Source organism: Naegleria fowleri, assembly GCF_008403515.1.
Source record: "Naegleria fowleri strain ATCC 30894 chromosome Unknown tig52, whole genome shotgun sequence".
Taxonomy (NCBI): Eukaryota; Heterolobosea; class Eutetramitea; order Acrasida; family Naegleriidae; genus Naegleria; species Naegleria fowleri.
The window spans coordinates 312,673-331,822 of record NW_025407984.1 but is presented as its reverse complement, the minus strand read 5'-3'; the positions used below and the strand labels follow the sequence as shown (position 1 = coordinate 331,822).

Here is a 19,150-nt window from a genome sequence, read left to right as displayed (position 1 = left end):
CCCACGAAGAAGCTTCCTCCATGCAGCAGAGGCCAGAGAACTGCAGGTTTGATGGGCCTCATGAAGCGCTCCAATTTTCACGAAAGCCTCACTCAGTGTTCTCCCTTATTTACAGGAGAAGCCTCACTCAGTGTTCTTGCGAAAATTGGAAGCAAAATATTCTGGCAAAAACTGGAAGGCGCAAAAGCGACTTTGAATTTTTTCAAATCAAAAAAAAACACCCACTACGTAGTTCATCACGCCAGAATGAAGAGAAAAGAAGCTCCAAACGGAAATCACTCCGAGAGCAAGAAGGTCAAGCAAGCCTCATCCTATTTCGATGATGATATTTCATTCTCCCCTCCACCAGTCTCGTCAAACGATCATCAATTAAATTTATCATCAACGTTCGACGATATGACATCAGGCTCATTGTCCCAGCCAATGGATGATGCCATGTTGGACGATCATCATGAAGAGAGTACCGCTAGTCAAACCATTAACAAAGCTCAACCTCACCTCGGAGGCTCATTCGGAACTGAATTGAGTTCTCAAGAATTCGATAATGCCCCGTCATCACCAAATCCAAAATCTGTGTCTTCACCTTCGAAGACTCCATCTTCTACTGATAAAAAGGCTCAACCTCCCTCTGCACAAAAGAAGAAGGTTACAGCGGCTATAGACAAACAACAATTATCAGAAAAGGTTGAAAAGGAGCGTCAACTTTTACTTTCTCAATTGCAGGGTAATTCGAAAGACAATAAGCAACTCTATGAAGCCTTCAACAATCTCCAAACTGTTGTAAATGAACACAAAATGAAATTCGAAGCACCTGAACTTGTTGTAGTCGGAATGCAATCCGATGGAAAGAGTTCTTTTGTTGAAGCATTGCTAGGATTCCAATTTAATACAGTTGATACACAAATTGGAACAAGAAGACCACTAATTCTACAAATGACTAACGATCCAAGTGCAGAAAAACCTATCTGCAACTTTTTCAAAGAAGCTACACCATCAGAGATTGAAGAAGAACCCACTCCTGTCCCAGATCTCGAAAAAGAAATTAGAAAAAGAACAGAAGATCTTTGTGGTAAATCTAATGTCAACTCTAGACCAATTGTACTTCGTGTCAGATACAAATATTGTGCAAATTTAACAATTTTTGACACTCCAGGTTTTAGAAAAGGTGAACAAGATCCTCTTGCAGAAAGAATTCATAAGATTGTTATGAATACCATCAAACCTCAAAACAGAATTATTATTGCATTAGAACAATCCACTGTTGAATGGTGCAATACTCAAGTTAGACCTCTAATTAAGCAAGTAGATCCAAACTATGAAAGAACCATATTTGTTGTAACAAAATTCAATAATAGGAATAATCAATTTAGAGATGCAAAAGAAGCAAATGATTACTTAGCTACGGATGGACACATTCCAGATCTCTCTAAGGTTTTCTATATCTCATTACCATCTGGACATGGTACTCGTAATCTAGCAGAGGAAGAATTCAAGAATGAAATTATCAATACTTATCTTAAGGATTACAAGAAACTTGCAAAGGTTGGATTTGATGAACAAAAGTATAAGCCACAAATTGGATTCTTTAATTTGAAGAGACATCTTGAAAGAATGTTAAATGAAAAATATGTAGAGAATATCTCTCCAGTGCTAAACAATATTGAGAACTCTTTGTCAAAGAGAAAACGATCATTAGACGCTGCAACGAATGAATTAGCAGAAATTGAGAAGGAGAACATTGAAGCCCAAGTAACACACATGATTGGCGCTTTTATGACAAACTTTGTGAAAGCCTTGAATGGTACAAATCAATTTGATACTCTAAAGAATGGACTAACCCTTGAAGAAGAAAGAATTCAATCTGGACAAGAATGGCCTGGATTTTCACAACAGCTTCAAGAGAAACTTCCAATTAGAAATAGAAACTTTAAACTTTATGGAGGTGCTCAACTAGAAAGATTATTATCTGAATTTGAAGTGGTTTCTCTTGCTCAAGAATTTCCTCAAACATCAAATGACGAAGTTGCTGTTTCTATTGGTGTCAATCCAATGCATACATCCCCAGATTATATTAGAGGAGTAACTGATTTAGCTCAAAAGAAATGTAGAGCTGTGTTCAAACCACTAATTGATTGCCTATTGATTAGAAGCAAGTTCGTCATGAAACAGTTATTCAAATTAATTATTCGTCATATGCTTCAGAATAATTCATTATCTCAAAGATACAAGGCATTTTCGAATGAACTTTACAAAGCTTGCGAAGAATTTATTGAATCAATCATCAAAGATGTTAGAAATAAGACTTCAGATGAATTCGAAACATTTGTAAAGATCATGGATTGGGATTTAATTTCGGCACAACCACCAAAGAAAGGACCTGAATATGACTTATTGCATCCAAAAGAAGAAGATACTGTTGAACGTGTCAAAGTTGCACTTGAGGAATCCAATGATTCTCTTTATGTCATATTCGACCAATTGAAGGGAAGAGAACTTACTGAAGAAAAATGTGAGAAAATTAAGAGAGCTGCTGCACAATTATTTGCAGGTGTAAGAGCAATGTTTGTCAAGTATATTCGAGCCAAGTTCAACGCATTCTTTTTGGATCCAATATTCACGAATATGGACAACAATATCAGAGTACATTTTTCGAATATGGGTGCAGATAAACTTAGAGATTTGATGGGACACAGAGCTTCATACTTGAGACAACACATTCCACCTCTTCAAGATCAAGTCAATAAGTTAACACAACACAAACAGATGTTTGAAGCCCTAGCTGAGCAATTCCAAGCTCATTCTGTATCGTCTCCTCCATTTCCTAATGAAAATTCCAACGGCAATAAGGGAAGCAAGAGTGCTTCTTCTTCATCTTCGAATACCTCCAAGTCTTCATCGCGTGACTCTCCTCGTGAAGTGTTTGCAACACCAAAGAAAACAAGCCAGACCCATGAAAAGAGCAACGGCGGAAGCAATGCCACCCCTCATTCAAGCAAATCTTCCTCCAAATAAACTCTTATTTGTAAAATTTTTGAACAAAAAAACGTTCCAGCAGACTCTTCCTCTTAAACCCACACCGCCAAAAAAATTGCCGTTAAACCCATTAAAACCCAAGCCTTTTTTTGACATGACAAACCCAAGCAATCCGCAAGAACAAACCGATCGTCATCATCATCATCAACAAGAATTAACAGCATCATCATCGGACGAAGATTCTACGGAATCTTCTCTATCTGTTCAAATCAATACACTGGTTATTGAATATTTATTGTACCGCCGTATTGATTCTGTGGTTGATGAATTGCTTAAAAGCCTTCCCTTCGATACAAACTCTCTGAATGTTAAGGTGAGATTGGTGATCAATATGCTCAACGAAACCTCACAACAAATAACAAACGAACAAGATTTGAATGATCGCTTGAATTTGATCGAAACTTGTGTGGAAAAGGTGATTTCTCTCATTCAGAACAGAAAAGATGATTTTGCTCGCATCTTTGAGAATGCTTCATTCACTGTTCTAGCCTACATGAAAAAGCTGAACAAATGGTGGAAAGCTTTTAAAGAAGAAAGTAATTACGAAGAAAGATATTCTTGTTTATTGTCCATTGTCAAGTATATTAACATTTTGGGTAATTACATTCAACCACCAAAACTCTATTCAATTTTACAAGACTATGAGAAGCATGAACAAGAAAATCAAGAACAACCATCTTTTGTGCGTACAAGTCCAAAGAAATCTATTACATCCACTCCACGTGGTGGTGGTGGTGCTAGTTCGTCTGAGTCTATGAATGGTCATGCATCTGCTCGAAGAACATCAATTTCAAACCTTCCAATTCACTCTGATTCTCTTGAACAATTCAATGAACCATGTACAGCAATGGCACTAGGAAATCCTGTGAAAGAGGATACTAATTTATTCATTGCTAAGAGAAAATCTGAACCTGTACAAAAGAAGCTTCTCACCTTGGCTCTATCAGAAGTTGGAACACCAAAGAAAAAACAACCTAGAAGATTGAATGAAAGACACTCTGATGCTAAGAAAGTTAAAGTTAATAGAGAACTTGCATCAGATTCTGAAGAAGAACCACCTGTTAAAGTACCACCTAAGGCAACTGTTAAGCAACATTTGAGGTCACAACAATCCCCATCTAAGAAACAAAAAGGAGATACATCAACAAATGTATTTGAAGAATATTCAGATGAGGAAGATACTGAACGAGTACTTTTCCACAAACCTGCTCAGAAAAAACCAAAGAAGATCACTAGTGATAGCTCTAAACCAAGACAAAAGAAGGTTTTTTGGTCCGAAGAAGAGGTGGATGCATTGTTAGCTGGCTACAAGAGATTTGGAGGAAATTGGGCTAAGATATTAGCAACCTATAAGAAAATGTTCAATCCGGTTCGAGATAGTTTGAGTTTGAGAGACAAGTATAGAAATCTTGTAAAATACGGATATATTGAAGAAGATTAAGGATAATTGATGATATGATCATTTCTTAGAAATGAACTGCCCGACTCCAATAAACATTAATTTTATTCATCCTCATCATCAATAACAATTGCATCCTCATCATCAACGACCTTTTTCTTAGCAGCTGTTCTTCTCTTAGGCTTTTCTTCCTCATCTTCTACCTTCTTTTTTTGGTCTTCCTCGTGTAGTCTTCTTTTTAGGTGGTTCCTCCTCAACTACTTCATCGTCAATGGCTTTAAATTTTGGTTTCAATTTGGTTGTTCTGCCTCTAGTCGTTTTTTTCTTTGGTGCCTCTTCCTCCTCTTCGTCACTATCTTTCTTTTTTCGTTTTGTAGCTTTCTTTTTTGGTTTCTCTTCCTCTTCATCCTCTTCTTCCACTTTCTTTTACTTCTTGAGCTAGTTCGCTTTTTTGGCTTTTCCTCTTCCTCTTCGCTGTCGGCCTTCTTCCTACGAGAAGTTTTCTTTTTTGATAGCTTTTCTTCTTCCTCCTCCTCTTGCTCTTCGTCATGATCGCCATCTGCAGAACTTGAAGCCTTTTTTAAAAGGCGATCACCTATGATCTTATCTCTATTCAATTCAAAATTGGCCCTTGCTTCTTCTCTGTATTTCTGCAAGTAGGCCTCTAACTCTTCTTCTGTGAGGGAATCCTTGTCTGATTGTTTTAGTGCTTGCTTCAGATCTGACCACAATTTTTTTTGCTTTGTCTTAATATCGTTAGTGACAAAGTCATCTATTGCATGAAGTTCTTCTTTTTCTACAAAGTCAACCACAGAATTCTGAAACTCAAATTCGTTAAGAACTAGAAGTCCAGCAATACCTGATTTCTTTGTACTTGTCTCTCTGAGATAGTGAGAAACTAAATCTTCTATTTTAATACCATCAGTTAAGGCATCAGTTGCCGCATCTGCAAACTCTTCATTATTATCATTTTTGATCAGAGCAGTTAATAATTGTTCCTTGCTTCGTTTCTTCTTTTCAGATACTTTTTCTTGGTCATCATCATCTTCAACAACCGCAGCATCTGCCTTTTCTGATTTTTTCCTCGATAGCAATAACAAATCTGATGGGTTGGCAACTTTTCCAACAAAATTTTGACCAAATCGTTGAGGATTAATGGATGCATAACCACCACTATAATCAACCCTTAATCTAACAATAGGTAAATCCAATCCAGGATATTTCTTGCAATAGTTCTTCAATTCAGTCAAAGCTTCCTCATCATTTTCAAAGTTGTTCAACTTTTCTTCTCTTGCTTGTTTGATCAATTGAGTGACATGCTCTTTTAAAAAATCGGCAATTTCTTCAGGGTTGTTCTTGATATGTTTTAAATCATCCTCATAGTCTGAGAGAGATATTGTATCGAATACAAATGGTCTGACAGTTTTAAGAGTAATAGGAATGACTCTAAATGTGTCCTTATAAATTTCTAAAACAGCTACCTTCTTTGGTTTAGCCTCTTGTGGAGTGTATGTGGTTGTTATTGAACTGCCAGGTTGCATCACCTCAAAGCCTCCTGAAACGCTTCTTGTGGGAACAACTTGCTGTTCATGTTCGTGGCCCCACACTACCAGATCGAAAAATCCTTTCAACATGCTCTCACTAATATTACCCTTCTTATTGTGATGTTGATTTCTATTTTGGTGAATGGCAAACAAATTAAACCATTCACTTGCATTTTGGCTATCTTCTCCTGCAGGTCTAAAGAAAGTTACTTTCTGATTTTTGAATGTTTGATATAAACGTTCATCTCTGATATACCCTAGTCCGTATAATGCAAGCTTGGTTTCTCCTTTCTGAATGAGAATGGGCTTGACTTGAATTTGATCAACAGTCTCACATTTTCCAAAGTAGTTAATTAGATTACATTGAGAAAGTACATCTAATACACTCAGACTGTTTTCCCCAGACCATGCATCATGGTTGCCTATTAATGATCATAAAAATAAGCTATTGACCACAACAAATCATATACATACCACTGATTGCAAATATGGGAAGAGAAATGTTCACATTTGGATCTTCATAATTTACAGTTCCACCAGGATTCGATTTAAAATTTACAGATTGATCGCTTAGAATTTGCAATGGAACTGGTTTATCACCGAAAACATATTTTCTCAAAATGGAAATAGTTTTATGGAGAGTATCACGTGAAGGCTTGTTGTCATGAAATAAATCTCCTCCTTGTAAAACAAAATCGACGTTATATTTATGAGCATATTGCATTATTTCTTCGAAAATGATAAATGAATCATCTTTCCGAACAGGATCTCGTTCATTAAATCCGACATGGTTGTCCGTTGTTATCAAAATTCGTAAAATATCTTTTTCATCCATCACTTCTTCGGGAGAAGAAGAGGATGCTCTTGCCACTGGTTGAACACCGTCTTCATCGGTTTCCACAAAATTTCGTTGTGATGATGTTCTAAACTCTCGTCGCTGCGACTGAGATGGTGCTTGAGAAGGCATTTTTTTGATTCTTAAATTTGCTGGAAACAAGCCTTTCATAACAAATTATGTCTTCTTTATTGCAATTCATCAACTTTTATCGTACAGATGGCTCTTTCGTAAGTGTCTTATTAATAACCTTTTGGTGGAGGAGGAGGAACACCACCTCCCATTCTCACTGGAGGAGGTATCTCAGTTTTTGGTGGTGGAGGAGGTACACCGAAACTTGGAGAATTGGATGAAGATGGAGATGACGAATAGGTGTTCGCCTCAAAACCTTGATCAATGTAAATTGGTTGAGACGGAGGTGGTGGAGGTGGTTGTTGCGAGTATGAGGATGATGGTGACATGGTATTACTATTACTTGCAGGTGATTGTCTGAAAGAAGAGAAGGAAGAAGTATTGTCTGTGGATACCGTAGCCACCACTCTCACCTTGGTAAAGTCTTCATCTGTTGGTGGAGTGTAATCATCAGGAGTGTTATCAACGAGTGGGTAATATGAACGAAGACAATTGAATACACGGTTGTTGATGGAACGAATGATGTGGGCATTGTTAAGGAAAGGCTTCAACTTCTCCATACCTTCCTTGGAGATGTTTGAAATATTCAAGACGTGATCTGAAAAGTTGAAAGCATCAAATCTCAAATGTTGTTGGAACAAGTAGACAATCGTACAACCAGCCCAGAAGAAACCATCACCGAACACTTCAAAATCGCTTGGCTCATTAGCAACTTCAGGAGGAATACAAAACACGAATTGCAAAACACCCCACAAACGATAAAACTCTTTGGAAGAGTCCAACTTTTGCAAACGATCAGGAGGTGAAGTACCCTTCCATGACTCTCTTACGTTTGAAAGGAAACCACTCATTCTCTCCAAGAATTGTTTGAAGAGGGACAACAATTCACGAGGAGGTTGATACATTTTCACGGCACGAGTTGCTTGTTCAGTCAACTTCTTGGACAATTCTGGAGCATGAATATTTTGTTGAACCTGAGGGTCATTCACGAATTGAGCAATGGTAGAAGTCAATGGAGCATGATCCACATCCTTACGAATGTAATAATCGGTAATTTTTTGAAGTTGAAGTAAATCTTCAGACATTAAGTGTTCGCTAGTGAGTCCGTAGCGAGAGCCTTTTCTTGATAAAGTATTTCGTGTTTGTTCTTGTTGTTGAGCAAAATCATCCTCAGAGTCCATCTCCTCTTGTAATTTCTCAGCTCTCTTTTGTTTGGCACCCTTTGTCAATGGTCGAATACCCAAGAATGGAGCACTGGCAATATAGGTTGCAATGTTTTGAGGCATCATGCTTGAATCAATTAAAAGCAAGAAACAAATACAATTACCAATGGATCTAAAGGCTTGGAACACACCTCCCTTCAAATCTTCATATTCCAAGAAATCTCTAAATTGAGCCGTAAAGTAGGCATAGACACCAATGAGTTTGTAGGCAGCAGGTTGGAGAGTAATCTTTGGAGGAATGGCTTCCATCATGGCACCAATATATGGAGACATGTCGTTGTAGAGTTTGTCTTCAATATAAGTAATACTTGATTCAATAATGAGAGCAAGAGATTCCTGTCCGACCAAACGAATCATACTCTCCATATGAGGTCGACCAATAAATTCCTTATATTGATCCAAGAGAGGAATAAATGCCTCAGAGAAGCTAGCAGTAACATATTGATGCAAAGAACGAATCTTATAATTCTCTCTCTTGTATTCCAAGTCACTGTATGTATATTTGCTACGAACGAATCGATGAGTGACTGTATTGAAACAATAATTAGGGAAGAAGTCCATCACCAATTCTTCCAAAATGTGTCTTGCAATACGACTCTCAAATGAAACCACACTGGTGCTATCATTGACTTCAGCAAAGACACTTTCAAAAGAGTCCAAAGCCAAATGTCTTGAAAGAAGTTGGTGTGTGATTTTAACACTTTCTAACATGACTTCCAACTCAACAATGCCAGTCAATTCTTGAGACTCAAATTTCTTAATGAGAGCCAAGATATTTTCTCTAATGTTAATGTTCATACGTTGTGTAATAATGTAATTCAAATCGATATATCTTCCTAAAATGTTAATGTGCTTTTGGAGAAGCAAAACATCGAATTTGCTGCATGTGAAATTGTAATTGGACTTGACATTGGGGTCCTTCTCTAATGGAACTCTCAATTTGTTGTCCAACAAAATTCCAAGAGCCACTGTTCTGTAGTGTTTGTAAATGGATTCACTCAATTTGTAAATCATTTGATCGAACACCAAGTTCACCTCGGCTTCAATTTCATCGTACAAGAATCTACGTTTCAATACAAAGAGTGCACGATAGGCAGCGTCATTGTAAATATTAATTGGATAAATGATTGACTCCATGAGTGCACTGTTGGTTCTCTTGAGAATTTCCTCGGTGAGAATCCAAGGCAAGGACATTTCAATTTGGAACTGAATCTTTTTAGAAATTTCCAAATAGAACTCACGATACCATAAATCGGCCAAATCAGCTGCACGTCTGAATGAGGTAGAGTAGGCCAACAAGTAATTCCACATGTAGGTCTTGTTATAGAAATCACGAAGAATTTCAACATGAGAATCATTAAAGTCCTTCTTGGAGAAGATACCTGATTTTTGCATACCTGGACTTCTCTCAGAGTACAAGGTTGAGACAATGGAACGAATCATGTGAAGCTGTGTAAATGATGGACCAACAATTCTCTTTGGGAAATCCACAGAAGATTCACCCTTCTTTTTGTTGGGTTTGGTGATTTCTTGTGGTGGGTCTTGAAGCCAATCACCCGCCAAATTACGCAATTCGAGTACGGTTGGAAAAATGGGTCTTTGCTTATTCTTGGTGTGGTACAGCAACTCTGGTAAATCCATTTGAATGAATTGTTGGAGTTGATAGTGGATTTCGGAACGAATCAATGGAGCCATCATGGCATTTTGTTGCAACATGATATTCTCTAGACCTTTGATCATGGAGATGGCATCGACCAATGCACTTCGCTCATCCTTATCGTAATTGAAACGAACCACTCGCTCATATTCCAAAAGAACACTCAAATTATCATCAGATTCTTGGCGTTGTTTCATTTGACGTGCCTGTTCGTCCTCAATAGGATGGGAGTATTTCCATGCACATTGTTCCAACACAGCGGTGGTCCATGAAGCAATCAATCTCAAGCCTTGTTCAGTAATTTCCTTAGCCTTCTCTCGTACGGGTTGAGGAATGATGGTGAGCAATTCTTGATTGGTTGGAGAGTCTTTGATCAATTTCTTCATTCGATTGATATGAAGTTTGTAACTCTTTGTGAAGGTCTGGAAATCGTATCGCATTTTGGGAATACGATGAATGAGCAGGAATTGTTTGGCCAATTGTTCCTCTTCCTTTGCTGTGAGTATCCAATCCTTTTCTGACAAGTTTGGGCAATTCTTGAGTACAGTCTTGATTGAGAAGGTCATATCACCATACAATGGAATATTTGGATAGGATTTAAATAATTTGTAAAATCTCGATAAGGAATTGCTTCCAATCTTTTTCAAATAATTATTCTTGGAGGTATCCTTGTTATCAATGAGATAGATACCAAATACCAATACACGAAGCAATGAGTGTTTCTGATCACAGAATAGATATTGTCCTTGTTCAAAATTATCAGCACATCTCTCAATGAGTAGAATGATAATGTCCTCATAGCCTGCATTCTTGATGAGAGCATCTTTGAGACCGGATATAATTGAATTGTTATTAGAGAGGAAGGAATAGAGAAGGGCATTCTCTTCACTCTTTGTATCCAAGAAATTCAATTGTTCTGGAGTGAGTCCACTCTTATCCATGAATTGTGAGGCTCTCTTCACGGTGGCCATATCGTTGTTGATGGCTGCTTTCATGTTCTTGAGAGCATCCAATTTGAGAATGGTATCCAAGACTTGAATCAAGTAATCAAACATGGTCTCACTTGGAATTTCCTTTCTCTTCTCATTAGAAACCATTTCTACAATGATTCGAGTGAGTGTTTTGACTGTTTCATTATGGAATGCCATCAAATCTCTAATTTTACGAATCTCAGGCTCTAACACATCAAAGAATTTACGATAGAGTTCAGCCTTGTTATCAGCATCGGCTTGTACTTGTGGAAGAGCACGTGAAATGGAACGATAGGTGTAGAGAGTATGAATGAAGGCTTCACCTCGTTCATTGATTTCTTGCTGTTGTTGGAGAGAAATGTGTAGTAGCGATAATGGTAATGGTCGTTTGTTGTTAGTGGTGGTGGTGATGATGGTCGTTACACGAGTAAATTTAAATGGATGTTTGTGAAGGGGTGTGATGACGATGGTAGTAGTTGAAGAACAGAATGATATCATCCGTTGTGTGTATGTGTATGTGAACAACAACCAACCGCATAACAATTCGTTATCAAATTTAACTCCACAACAATAACAACTGATCCAGAAACTTACCAATATCTGTATACTTTCTGCTTCCTTTGCAAATCGTGTCGCATATCCATCTCGATCAGCCAAATACATTGGACTCGTAAATGCTCCAGTCTCATAACTAATATAATCAGAGGATGCTTCAATGGTTGGCTGATTACTTTCAACCATGTATGAATTGAGAACTTTGAGACGCTGTTTGGTGTTCTCCATTGGATTTGAATTGTCTTCGAGTGACATTTTCGATTATTGATGATGACAATATATAAATAATCTAGATGGGAGAGTTTTTAAATATTCACAACAATACACACGGAATTACGTAATTCGAAATGATGATTCGTGATGATGATGATGGAGACGATGCTGTATTGTTGGTCGATTGGTAGCAGCTCTCTCTCAAATCACCTGCGTTTTTTTTGATGAGTTTAAGTTGGAATGACAGGTGAAGGTTTTGAAGGGCCATAAACAAATAACGTTCAGTTCCTTTCCTTTCACTTCGAATCAGGTGATCTAGTGATCTTTTGTAATTTCATGACGAGGATGATCATTGAGAGTGTCGTCATCAGACCTCATGCTGACAGATTTCACAGATTTTTCTTACCCTCTGAATCTTCAACAACAGCTTTCGAAAAGATCTTTCAAAAAATGTTCAAACATTCCTTTCCGCCATCATCATGCTGGCAAACATCCTCTGAACCACCTCTTCGGGAAGATACTGCTAGAGATTCCTCTTCTTCTTCACATGAAAGTGAATTAAAATCATTGGCACCATCAATGCACCACCATCACCACCCCGAATGATTGTTCAATATTGAATCAAGAAAGTACGATCCATCATGAATATCTATCTCAAGAATTGACCAAACATTGCCTGCCCTCCCTTGTAAGCAATGAATCCTCTCCTCTACTTGTTAAACCACATCACACTTCCAAATCTTACAACAACTACTATTCGTACGATCAACATGAAACATGTCTCGAAGACAGACATGAACACAACTTTCCACAACAACTACTCAAAGATTCTGAATATAATAATAATGCATCAATACTTCCACCTCCTCCTGGAAAATCTTCATCTCTCTCTGTCTTATTCAATGTGAGCAACTCCACCATTGGAGCAGGTATTCTTGCCATTCCTTTTTCCTTTCATCAATCAGGTGTGGTGTTAGGTTCTATCATTTTGTGTCTAGTTTGTATCATTGCCACATTGGCAGCTCACTTTCTCATTCGAGCCTGTGAAATTTCAAAAGAATATACATTTAAGAGAATTGGAATGAAAGCATTTCAATCCTTATTTAAAAAACAGAAACACTCTCATTATGTTGGTATTATGATTGATTTATTAATCATTGTATTTTGTTTTGGAGTCATTGTGGGATATATTTCCATTGTTGGAGATTATTCGGCAGGATTGTTTAAAATCATGCTTAGTAGTGATGGGAGTGGTGGTAATGACGGTAGTAATGGTGTTTTTCAAGTTCTTTCTTCACGTAGTTTTAATTTTTTTCTCACTGTTTTAATACTCTTTCCATTAACGTGTTTGAAGAGAATTGGTTTTTTATTTTTCACTTCCTATTTTGCAGTGATTTGTGTGGTGTATGTGTTATTGGTGATTATAGTTGGATTTTTCATCAAATTACCCTCACTTGATAAGAGATTGGATCATTCCATTCTTCTCTTTCAAACTCCTGAAAATATTTTCCAATTATTTGTGGCATTTCCAATTTTATTTTTTTCATTTGGAAACTCCATTACCTTAATTCCAATTTATTTAGAATTGAAAAATAGATCTCAAAAGAAAATGTCTCATATTGTGAATGGTGCTTCATTGATTTGTTTAACCTGTTATTTAATTGCAGGAATTTTTGGATATATTCAATTTGGAGATTCTGGAATTCGAGATAATATTTTAAATTCATTTCCAAATCGAACAAGTATTTGGATTATTTTTGCCAAATTTTCAATGATTATTCTTTCAGGTGTGGCTTATCCACTCGTACATTTTCCTCTGAGAGAGACTTTGGATCATTTATTATTTCCAAAGAAACCATTTTCATACGTGAGATGGATTGTTGAGGCATTGGTATTTGCAATTCTGATTGTAGTGACATTGTTGATACCTTTTGATTTGGTGACCATTTTTGGTTTAACTGGTAAGTGAATATTTACCGGTGGTGACGAAACCATGTTCCTTTGCACACTTTATTTTTTTATTGAATGTCTATTGCATTTTCCATTGAATATCTCATTGCTGAATCTGTTTCAACACAGGTGCCTCATTTGGAATGATTGTCATGTTCATCTTTCCATGTTTATTTTATGCCTTACTTGAGACCAATCGATACAAAAAATGGTTTGCCTTTTTCATTGCATTGATTTGTTTTGTGTTGGGAATTGTTTCAACAGCAAGTGTGATTTATGATTTTGTGATGAAAATGCTGTGATAAATACTCAGCAATGGACTGAAATTCTTCGTTATTGGGTTCTCAAACAATATCTAGTGTCAAGGTTAGCAGTCAACAAACAGATATCAAAGTGAAAATATAAAATTCTTTTACACCTCACGGGGCTCGAACCCGCGACCCCTGGCTTCGTAGGCCAATGCTCTTCCAAGCTGAGCTAAAGGTGCTTATCACTTTATACTAGTGAAAGTTTCACGCGCAAGGTTTCCATCATAGATGATGTAGTAAAGGTGTTTTTCATCGAAACTCAACAAGTTTACAATATATTGTGAGATCGGAATTTTTCTTCTTGTCACCCTTCGATCTGTTCTCACAAACATTGGACATATTTCAGGAGAAAAAAATTTCGATCATCGAACTCTTTGAGTGTCATCCTCTCTCAAGAAGTGTCCGACGTTGTCGTGAATTCAGCTCTCTCTGATTCCATTGTTTCTCATCACAATAAGAACCACCATCAGCAACAACAACAACATTGCTCTCTCTCTCTCCATTATCTCTCTCATCATGACACCCACCAAAAATTCATCATCATCACATTCCGATCTCAATCCTTCACCTCCTTCGAATGTCATTGCCTCCTCTCTTCCTCGTTCCTTTTTCATTCACTCGATTCTCTTTCAAATTCTTCGCAAAGTCTTTCTCATTTTCGTGACCATCCTTCTCACCATTGTGTTTTTATTGTACATTTTTGTCGTTCTCAATATTCCACAATTAGTATTCTTTGTAGCTCTTCACACCTTGGGAAGACTTGACTCAAGAATTGCATTGAAAATTAAACATTTAAATATTGGATTGATTGGATTTGGTTTTTATTGGTTTGTGTTCTTGTTAGAAGTATTTGCAGATGTGGAATTGGAGTTTAGTGGAGATGTTATTGAATATGGTGAAAATGCATTAATGATGAGTAATCATTTGAGTAATGTTGATTTTTTAATATTGACTGCAATTGCTTATCGAAAAGGAATGTTAAGTTTTTTAAAGTATTTGGCAAAGAAGGATTTGGTGTACATTCCATTTTTGGGATTCCCTGCCATGCTGTTAGGTAAGTAGGAGAGAGTAGTAGTAGTGAGGATGATGATGAATTCATTGTGTCTATTTCTAAATTTGGAATATTTTAATGGATGTCCATATTATGACACGTGTCTAATGATGACATTTTTAAATCCAATTATGACCTATATAACCAACCAATGATGATTCTCATTTGAATTGGATTGACACACACGTTATTATTAGGAGGTCAAATCATTTTAAATAGAAATTGGCAACAAGATCAACAACATTTACAAGAATCTGTCAATTCCGTTCTCAAAGATGACATTCCATGTTACATTACACTCTTTCCAGAAGGTACAAGACTTTCCGAAAAGAATTTAAAAAATTCCATTCAATTCTCGAAGGAACGAAATTTGAGAGAACTTTCCAAAGTAGTTTATCCTCGTGTGAAAGGACTTCGAATGATTTTACAAGCCATTAAACATCAAAAAGAAACTTGCAAGCATACAAAAGGTGTGAAATGGGTCTATGATGTGACACTCGGATATCCTCCCACAAGACAATTCATTAAGGCGTATGAACATTCAAAATATTCTTTTTTAAATCACACTCAACCACAACGAGAACAACCACAACAACCACAACAACAACAACGTGTCTTTCCTGTGGTTCCTTTCGCGGATTTACTTTTGAAAAATTTGAGTGGACTCAAAATTTGTGTGAATATTAAGAAAATTGATATTGCGGACATTCCAGTGGAGGATGAGAAACAGTTCACCGAGTGGTGTTATGAAAGATTTTATCGAAAGGAAGACATGTTGATTGAACTTGAAAAGAATGCTTTGGAAGAATTGGAAAAACTGTTGAAACAACAACAACACTCTCCTTCACAGAATGAACTCTCTGCATGTTATTCATTTAAGGGTGAAAAGATTTTGAAAGAACCTTTTCAATTCACACCTTGGTGGTAGTAGTTGTTGTGATGGAGGATCCTCCATGCTCATCATCATGATGAATAATAGTGATACTCAACTGTTTCAGAGGTCAGATCAGCGTGTCGCAACCTTGGCGCCAAAATTGAAACTACTGACCGTTAATTTTTAGAATTAAAAAAAATGTCTTCCAACTCCTCCTATTCTCTCTCATCATCGATGAACAGTCGAGGCGTTCAGTCCTGTCTGAGTAACAATAATAATATCAACAACAACAACAACACAATGCCGACCACTTCATCATCCAATTATTCTTTTAGATCTTCCGTTCTTCCGACAAATTTATCCATTCCGTCCTCTCTTGGAGGAAGAAGATCATCCTTCTACACCACTTCATCAACAAGTGGCAATAACAACCAAACCACACCTACACCGACAACAACACTTTCAACAACAAGCAATGTTTCCAAGTCTTCACTTTCCACTCCACAATCCATGTTCATTGGAAATAGAAGAGAAAGTTTTGGTACGAGCTCTGTCATGAGATCTTCTGTTTATCCTGCTTTAAACGGAGGTTTCAATACCATTCCAAACTCTTCCACTCAGAGCTCAACGAGTAGAACTCCACTAGCTCAAGTTTCAAATCCTCCAAATGGTACCAATATGAGTAATATCAATAGAAACTCGTTGTCTGGATCTTTCTCTCATCAAAACAGAACTAAAAAGCCACAGACAACAGCAAAAATCACTTCTGCTGGAAATTATCATAATTTAAATAACAGTTTCAATATGGAAGAATTGGGAGTTTCCTCTAAGAGTGATGAAATCATGAGCGATGAGAATGGTATCGTTGAAGAAAAATCTGTTTTAACAACATCACAAACACTAAGAGAGAATGAAGAGCTGAGAAAAGAGAATGAGGAGTTGAAACAACAAATTCAAAAACTCCACAATGATCTTCTTCAAAAAGAAAAAGATAATTATTGACAAGGATGATTTACTTCGCCAAAAAGACCACAGCGATCGGGAGTTTCAAGAATATAGACGCTGGATTGAAAGCATGTCTTTGAAGCTTATTGAGTTTGGTGTGGATCCAAACAGTTTGAAAGAATTTCCACACAAACAGAACGTAAGTTTACTTTTGTGTCTTTGTGATCATCTCACAACGTGAACAGCAATCAACAACAAGTAATGTGCTGTTGGAATCATCGCTCGCTCTTGATGACACAATGAGAGAATTGGAAGGTGTCCTTGGAAAATATACGTTACTTTACTCTTCATCGAGATTGATGCAACTAGAAGATTGAAAAGTTCTACCATGACTTGTCAACCAAGTATAATTGAAAAGAACAGATACAGTAAGGTAGTGAGCGAAAACAGAGTAAATCCTTACAGAGGAGATTCGCTTAAATCCAGACTTTTGCTCACGTCTCCAAATCAATCAGTCGATTGTTGTTCATTCTTTCGCCAAATAAAAAACTAGTTGGTGTAGTTGTCTAAAGCTTGATAAACTTTGCCATTTATTTACCATATGGTGCGATAAAGTGGTCACATCAAATTAATCATGTTTTTCGCTCTTGTTCCACTCTTTCAAGAACTTTTCTCTTTCTCGAGGAGATGAGTTCACTGACACAATACCCAACACTTTTGGCAGTACAAGCTTTTTAATGGCAGTGACAGAAAAATCTTGATGACAACAAATAAAAAGATGAGTTAATCTCATAAATATGTGATAACTTACTTTGTTCAAGAGTTTTCATGTCATCTGCATTGAGATAGATGTGAGCTACATTTAAAGTGTTGTAAAATTGAGTTAACACCTTATAGAGGTGTGACCAAAAATTTCCAAGATGGTAGGCAGGGCTGTATTCTTCATATGAATATTTAAATCCAATCACTCGTACTTGATAGTTCTTATTTTCTCTCAATACTTGTTCCATATCTTGGAATACATGATTTTGGAATTTCAATACAGATCTTCCGTTGGATGTTACAGCTTCTGGAAAAATAACAACAGGCCCTTGTTTGTAATCTTTTGCTTGTTTTACAATCTCAGGCAATGATTTACAATCAGAATAGGTTTGAGTTTCACTGAATTGGCCAAAGAAGGTATAGCTTAAAGCAGAAAAGAATCCACAAGGTCGAACACCATAATTACTTTCTCCATTCTCAATACTACTCTTTACAATCATTGCAAATGTGGGAGAGTATTTGTAATTCAAATAGAATAATTCAATGAATGAAACATAATTGCAAATAATTAAATCTCCATGATTGAGTGTGGTAGAATGATTCGTCTTTTCTTTTCCTTCCAAATCAACATGTTTAGATTTGATGGTACTAAATCCTAATAATGTAAATAAAGAAGCTCCACAACACAAAATACTAGAGTATCGATGTAATAGCCTCTTGATGGTATAAATAGGAATGATGATTGAAATATATTGAACGGCAATGTATGGCAATAGAAAAATTAGAATTAATATGAATTTAAATAAAAAGAGAATTGGAGAGAGAAAAACCACTCTGAGAGGATTCAAAAGAAATTTCTGTACAGCTGGAGTTGAATCCGATAGTTTCTTGCGATAGGGAACAAATGGATTAACTCCTGTGGCTTCATCGGTGTATCGTTTGAATTTTTCCATTTTTTTGTAATGCGATGCTGCCCGCATATGGTCGAGTGGTTTTTCTGGAACTGTGGCAGCCAACTGGTCCAGCGTTCGAATCCCAGGGGTTGCTGCTGTTATCGTGAGCAGTTTAAACACCTTTACTTCCGGGGTGCCTGCTAGGGTATCTTACGTTCGGCTTGTAAATAATGTACATAAAACCATCGAACAACGTTTATCATCGAATAAACCCATCCCTGAATTTTGTAATGCTATGTCAATTAAAATACCATTGAACGGTGATGTCATGACTTTCCCAACAGCTAGTTGTCGTGTACTGTTTTTAATAATTGAAAAATAATATTTAAAAGACCACTATTTTGAAGAAACAGCTTCACCAGACATCATTTGTTGTTGCTCTTCATATAATTTTCGTCTTTCAATTTCTCTTCGATTCTTTTCAACTTCATACGCAATTTCAGGAGGCATTCCATTTCTTTGATCATGTTTTGCTAAAACATTGGTGCATTTCAGCTTATTATGACCCATCATAAATCCTTCACATATTACTGTGCTATTTTCTTCAAATAAATCAGGTAATATTCCTTTATACTCAATCTCAATATCATATTTTAAATCAGTGATGGTAAAACAAGTCAAAAAGTTGACATCTGAAAGATGGCGAACAGAATTCTCTTTCACCACACCACCAACACGAATTTTACGGTCTGGCGGGAAGTCTTCTCTGTTTTCCATGATTTTAGTCGGTGATACATAATAATCC

General features: G+C 36.7%; 9 protein-coding genes across 9 annotated transcripts; 5 read left to right on the top strand and 4 right to left on the bottom strand.

Moving 5' to 3' along the window:
- Positions 1-246: 246 nt before the first annotated feature.
- FDP41_006517 (uncharacterized protein) lies at positions 247-3,012 on the top strand (the record flags this gene model as incomplete). The annotated part of the gene is made up of 1 exon (XM_044710161.1): positions 247-3,012. The coding sequence occupies one exon, from the start codon at positions 247-249 to the stop codon at positions 3,010-3,012; it is 2,766 nt and encodes a 921-aa protein (XP_044559198.1).
- Positions 3,013-3,127: 115 nt separating this feature from the next.
- Positions 3,128-4,474, top strand: FDP41_006516 (uncharacterized protein; the record flags this gene model as incomplete). The annotated part of the gene is made up of 1 exon (XM_044710160.1): positions 3,128-4,474. One exon carries the CDS (start codon positions 3,128-3,130, stop codon positions 4,472-4,474), a length of 1,347 nt encoding a protein of 448 aa, XP_044559197.1.
- Positions 4,475-4,722: 248 nt separating this feature from the next.
- Positions 4,723-6,943, bottom strand: FDP41_006515 (uncharacterized protein; the record flags this gene model as incomplete). Its single annotated transcript, XM_044710159.1, has 2 exons — positions 4,723-6,398; positions 6,451-6,943. The coding sequence occupies 2 exons, from the start codon at positions 6,941-6,943 to the stop codon at positions 4,723-4,725; spliced, it is 2,169 nt and encodes a 722-aa protein (XP_044559196.1).
- A 110-nt stretch (positions 6,944-7,053) lies between these two features.
- FDP41_006514 (uncharacterized protein) lies at positions 7,054-11,577 on the bottom strand (the record flags this gene model as incomplete). Its single annotated transcript, XM_044710158.1, has 2 exons — positions 7,054-11,136; positions 11,389-11,577. The coding sequence occupies 2 exons, from the start codon at positions 11,575-11,577 to the stop codon at positions 7,054-7,056; spliced, it is 4,272 nt and encodes a 1,423-aa protein (XP_044559195.1).
- A 435-nt stretch (positions 11,578-12,012) lies between these two features.
- Positions 12,013-13,814, top strand: FDP41_006513 (uncharacterized protein; the record flags this gene model as incomplete). Its single annotated transcript, XM_044710157.1, has 3 exons — positions 12,013-12,115; positions 12,189-13,523; positions 13,642-13,814. The coding sequence occupies 3 exons, from the start codon at positions 12,013-12,015 to the stop codon at positions 13,812-13,814; spliced, it is 1,611 nt and encodes a 536-aa protein (XP_044559194.1).
- A 522-nt stretch (positions 13,815-14,336) lies between these two features.
- FDP41_006512 (uncharacterized protein) lies at positions 14,337-15,799 on the top strand (the record flags this gene model as incomplete). The annotated part of the gene is made up of 2 exons (XM_044710156.1): positions 14,337-14,874; positions 15,069-15,799. 2 exons carry the CDS (start codon positions 14,337-14,339, stop codon positions 15,797-15,799), a joined length of 1,269 nt encoding a protein of 422 aa, XP_044559193.1.
- A 144-nt stretch (positions 15,800-15,943) lies between these two features.
- On the top strand, positions 15,944-16,747 carry FDP41_006511 (uncharacterized protein; the record flags this gene model as incomplete). The annotated part of the gene is made up of 1 exon (XM_044710155.1): positions 15,944-16,747. One exon carries the CDS (start codon positions 15,944-15,946, stop codon positions 16,745-16,747), a length of 804 nt encoding a protein of 267 aa, XP_044559192.1.
- Positions 16,748-17,318: 571 nt separating this feature from the next.
- On the bottom strand, positions 17,319-18,405 carry FDP41_006510 (uncharacterized protein; the record flags this gene model as incomplete). Its single annotated transcript, XM_044710154.1, has 2 exons — positions 17,319-17,446; positions 17,502-18,405. 2 exons carry the CDS (start codon positions 18,403-18,405, stop codon positions 17,319-17,321), a joined length of 1,032 nt encoding a protein of 343 aa, XP_044559191.1.
- A 336-nt stretch (positions 18,406-18,741) lies between these two features.
- Positions 18,742-19,122, bottom strand: FDP41_006509 (uncharacterized protein; the record flags this gene model as incomplete). Its single annotated transcript, XM_044710152.1, has 1 exon — positions 18,742-19,122. One exon carries the CDS (start codon positions 19,120-19,122, stop codon positions 18,742-18,744), a length of 381 nt encoding a protein of 126 aa, XP_044559190.1.
- Positions 19,123-19,150: the final 28 nt, after the last annotated feature.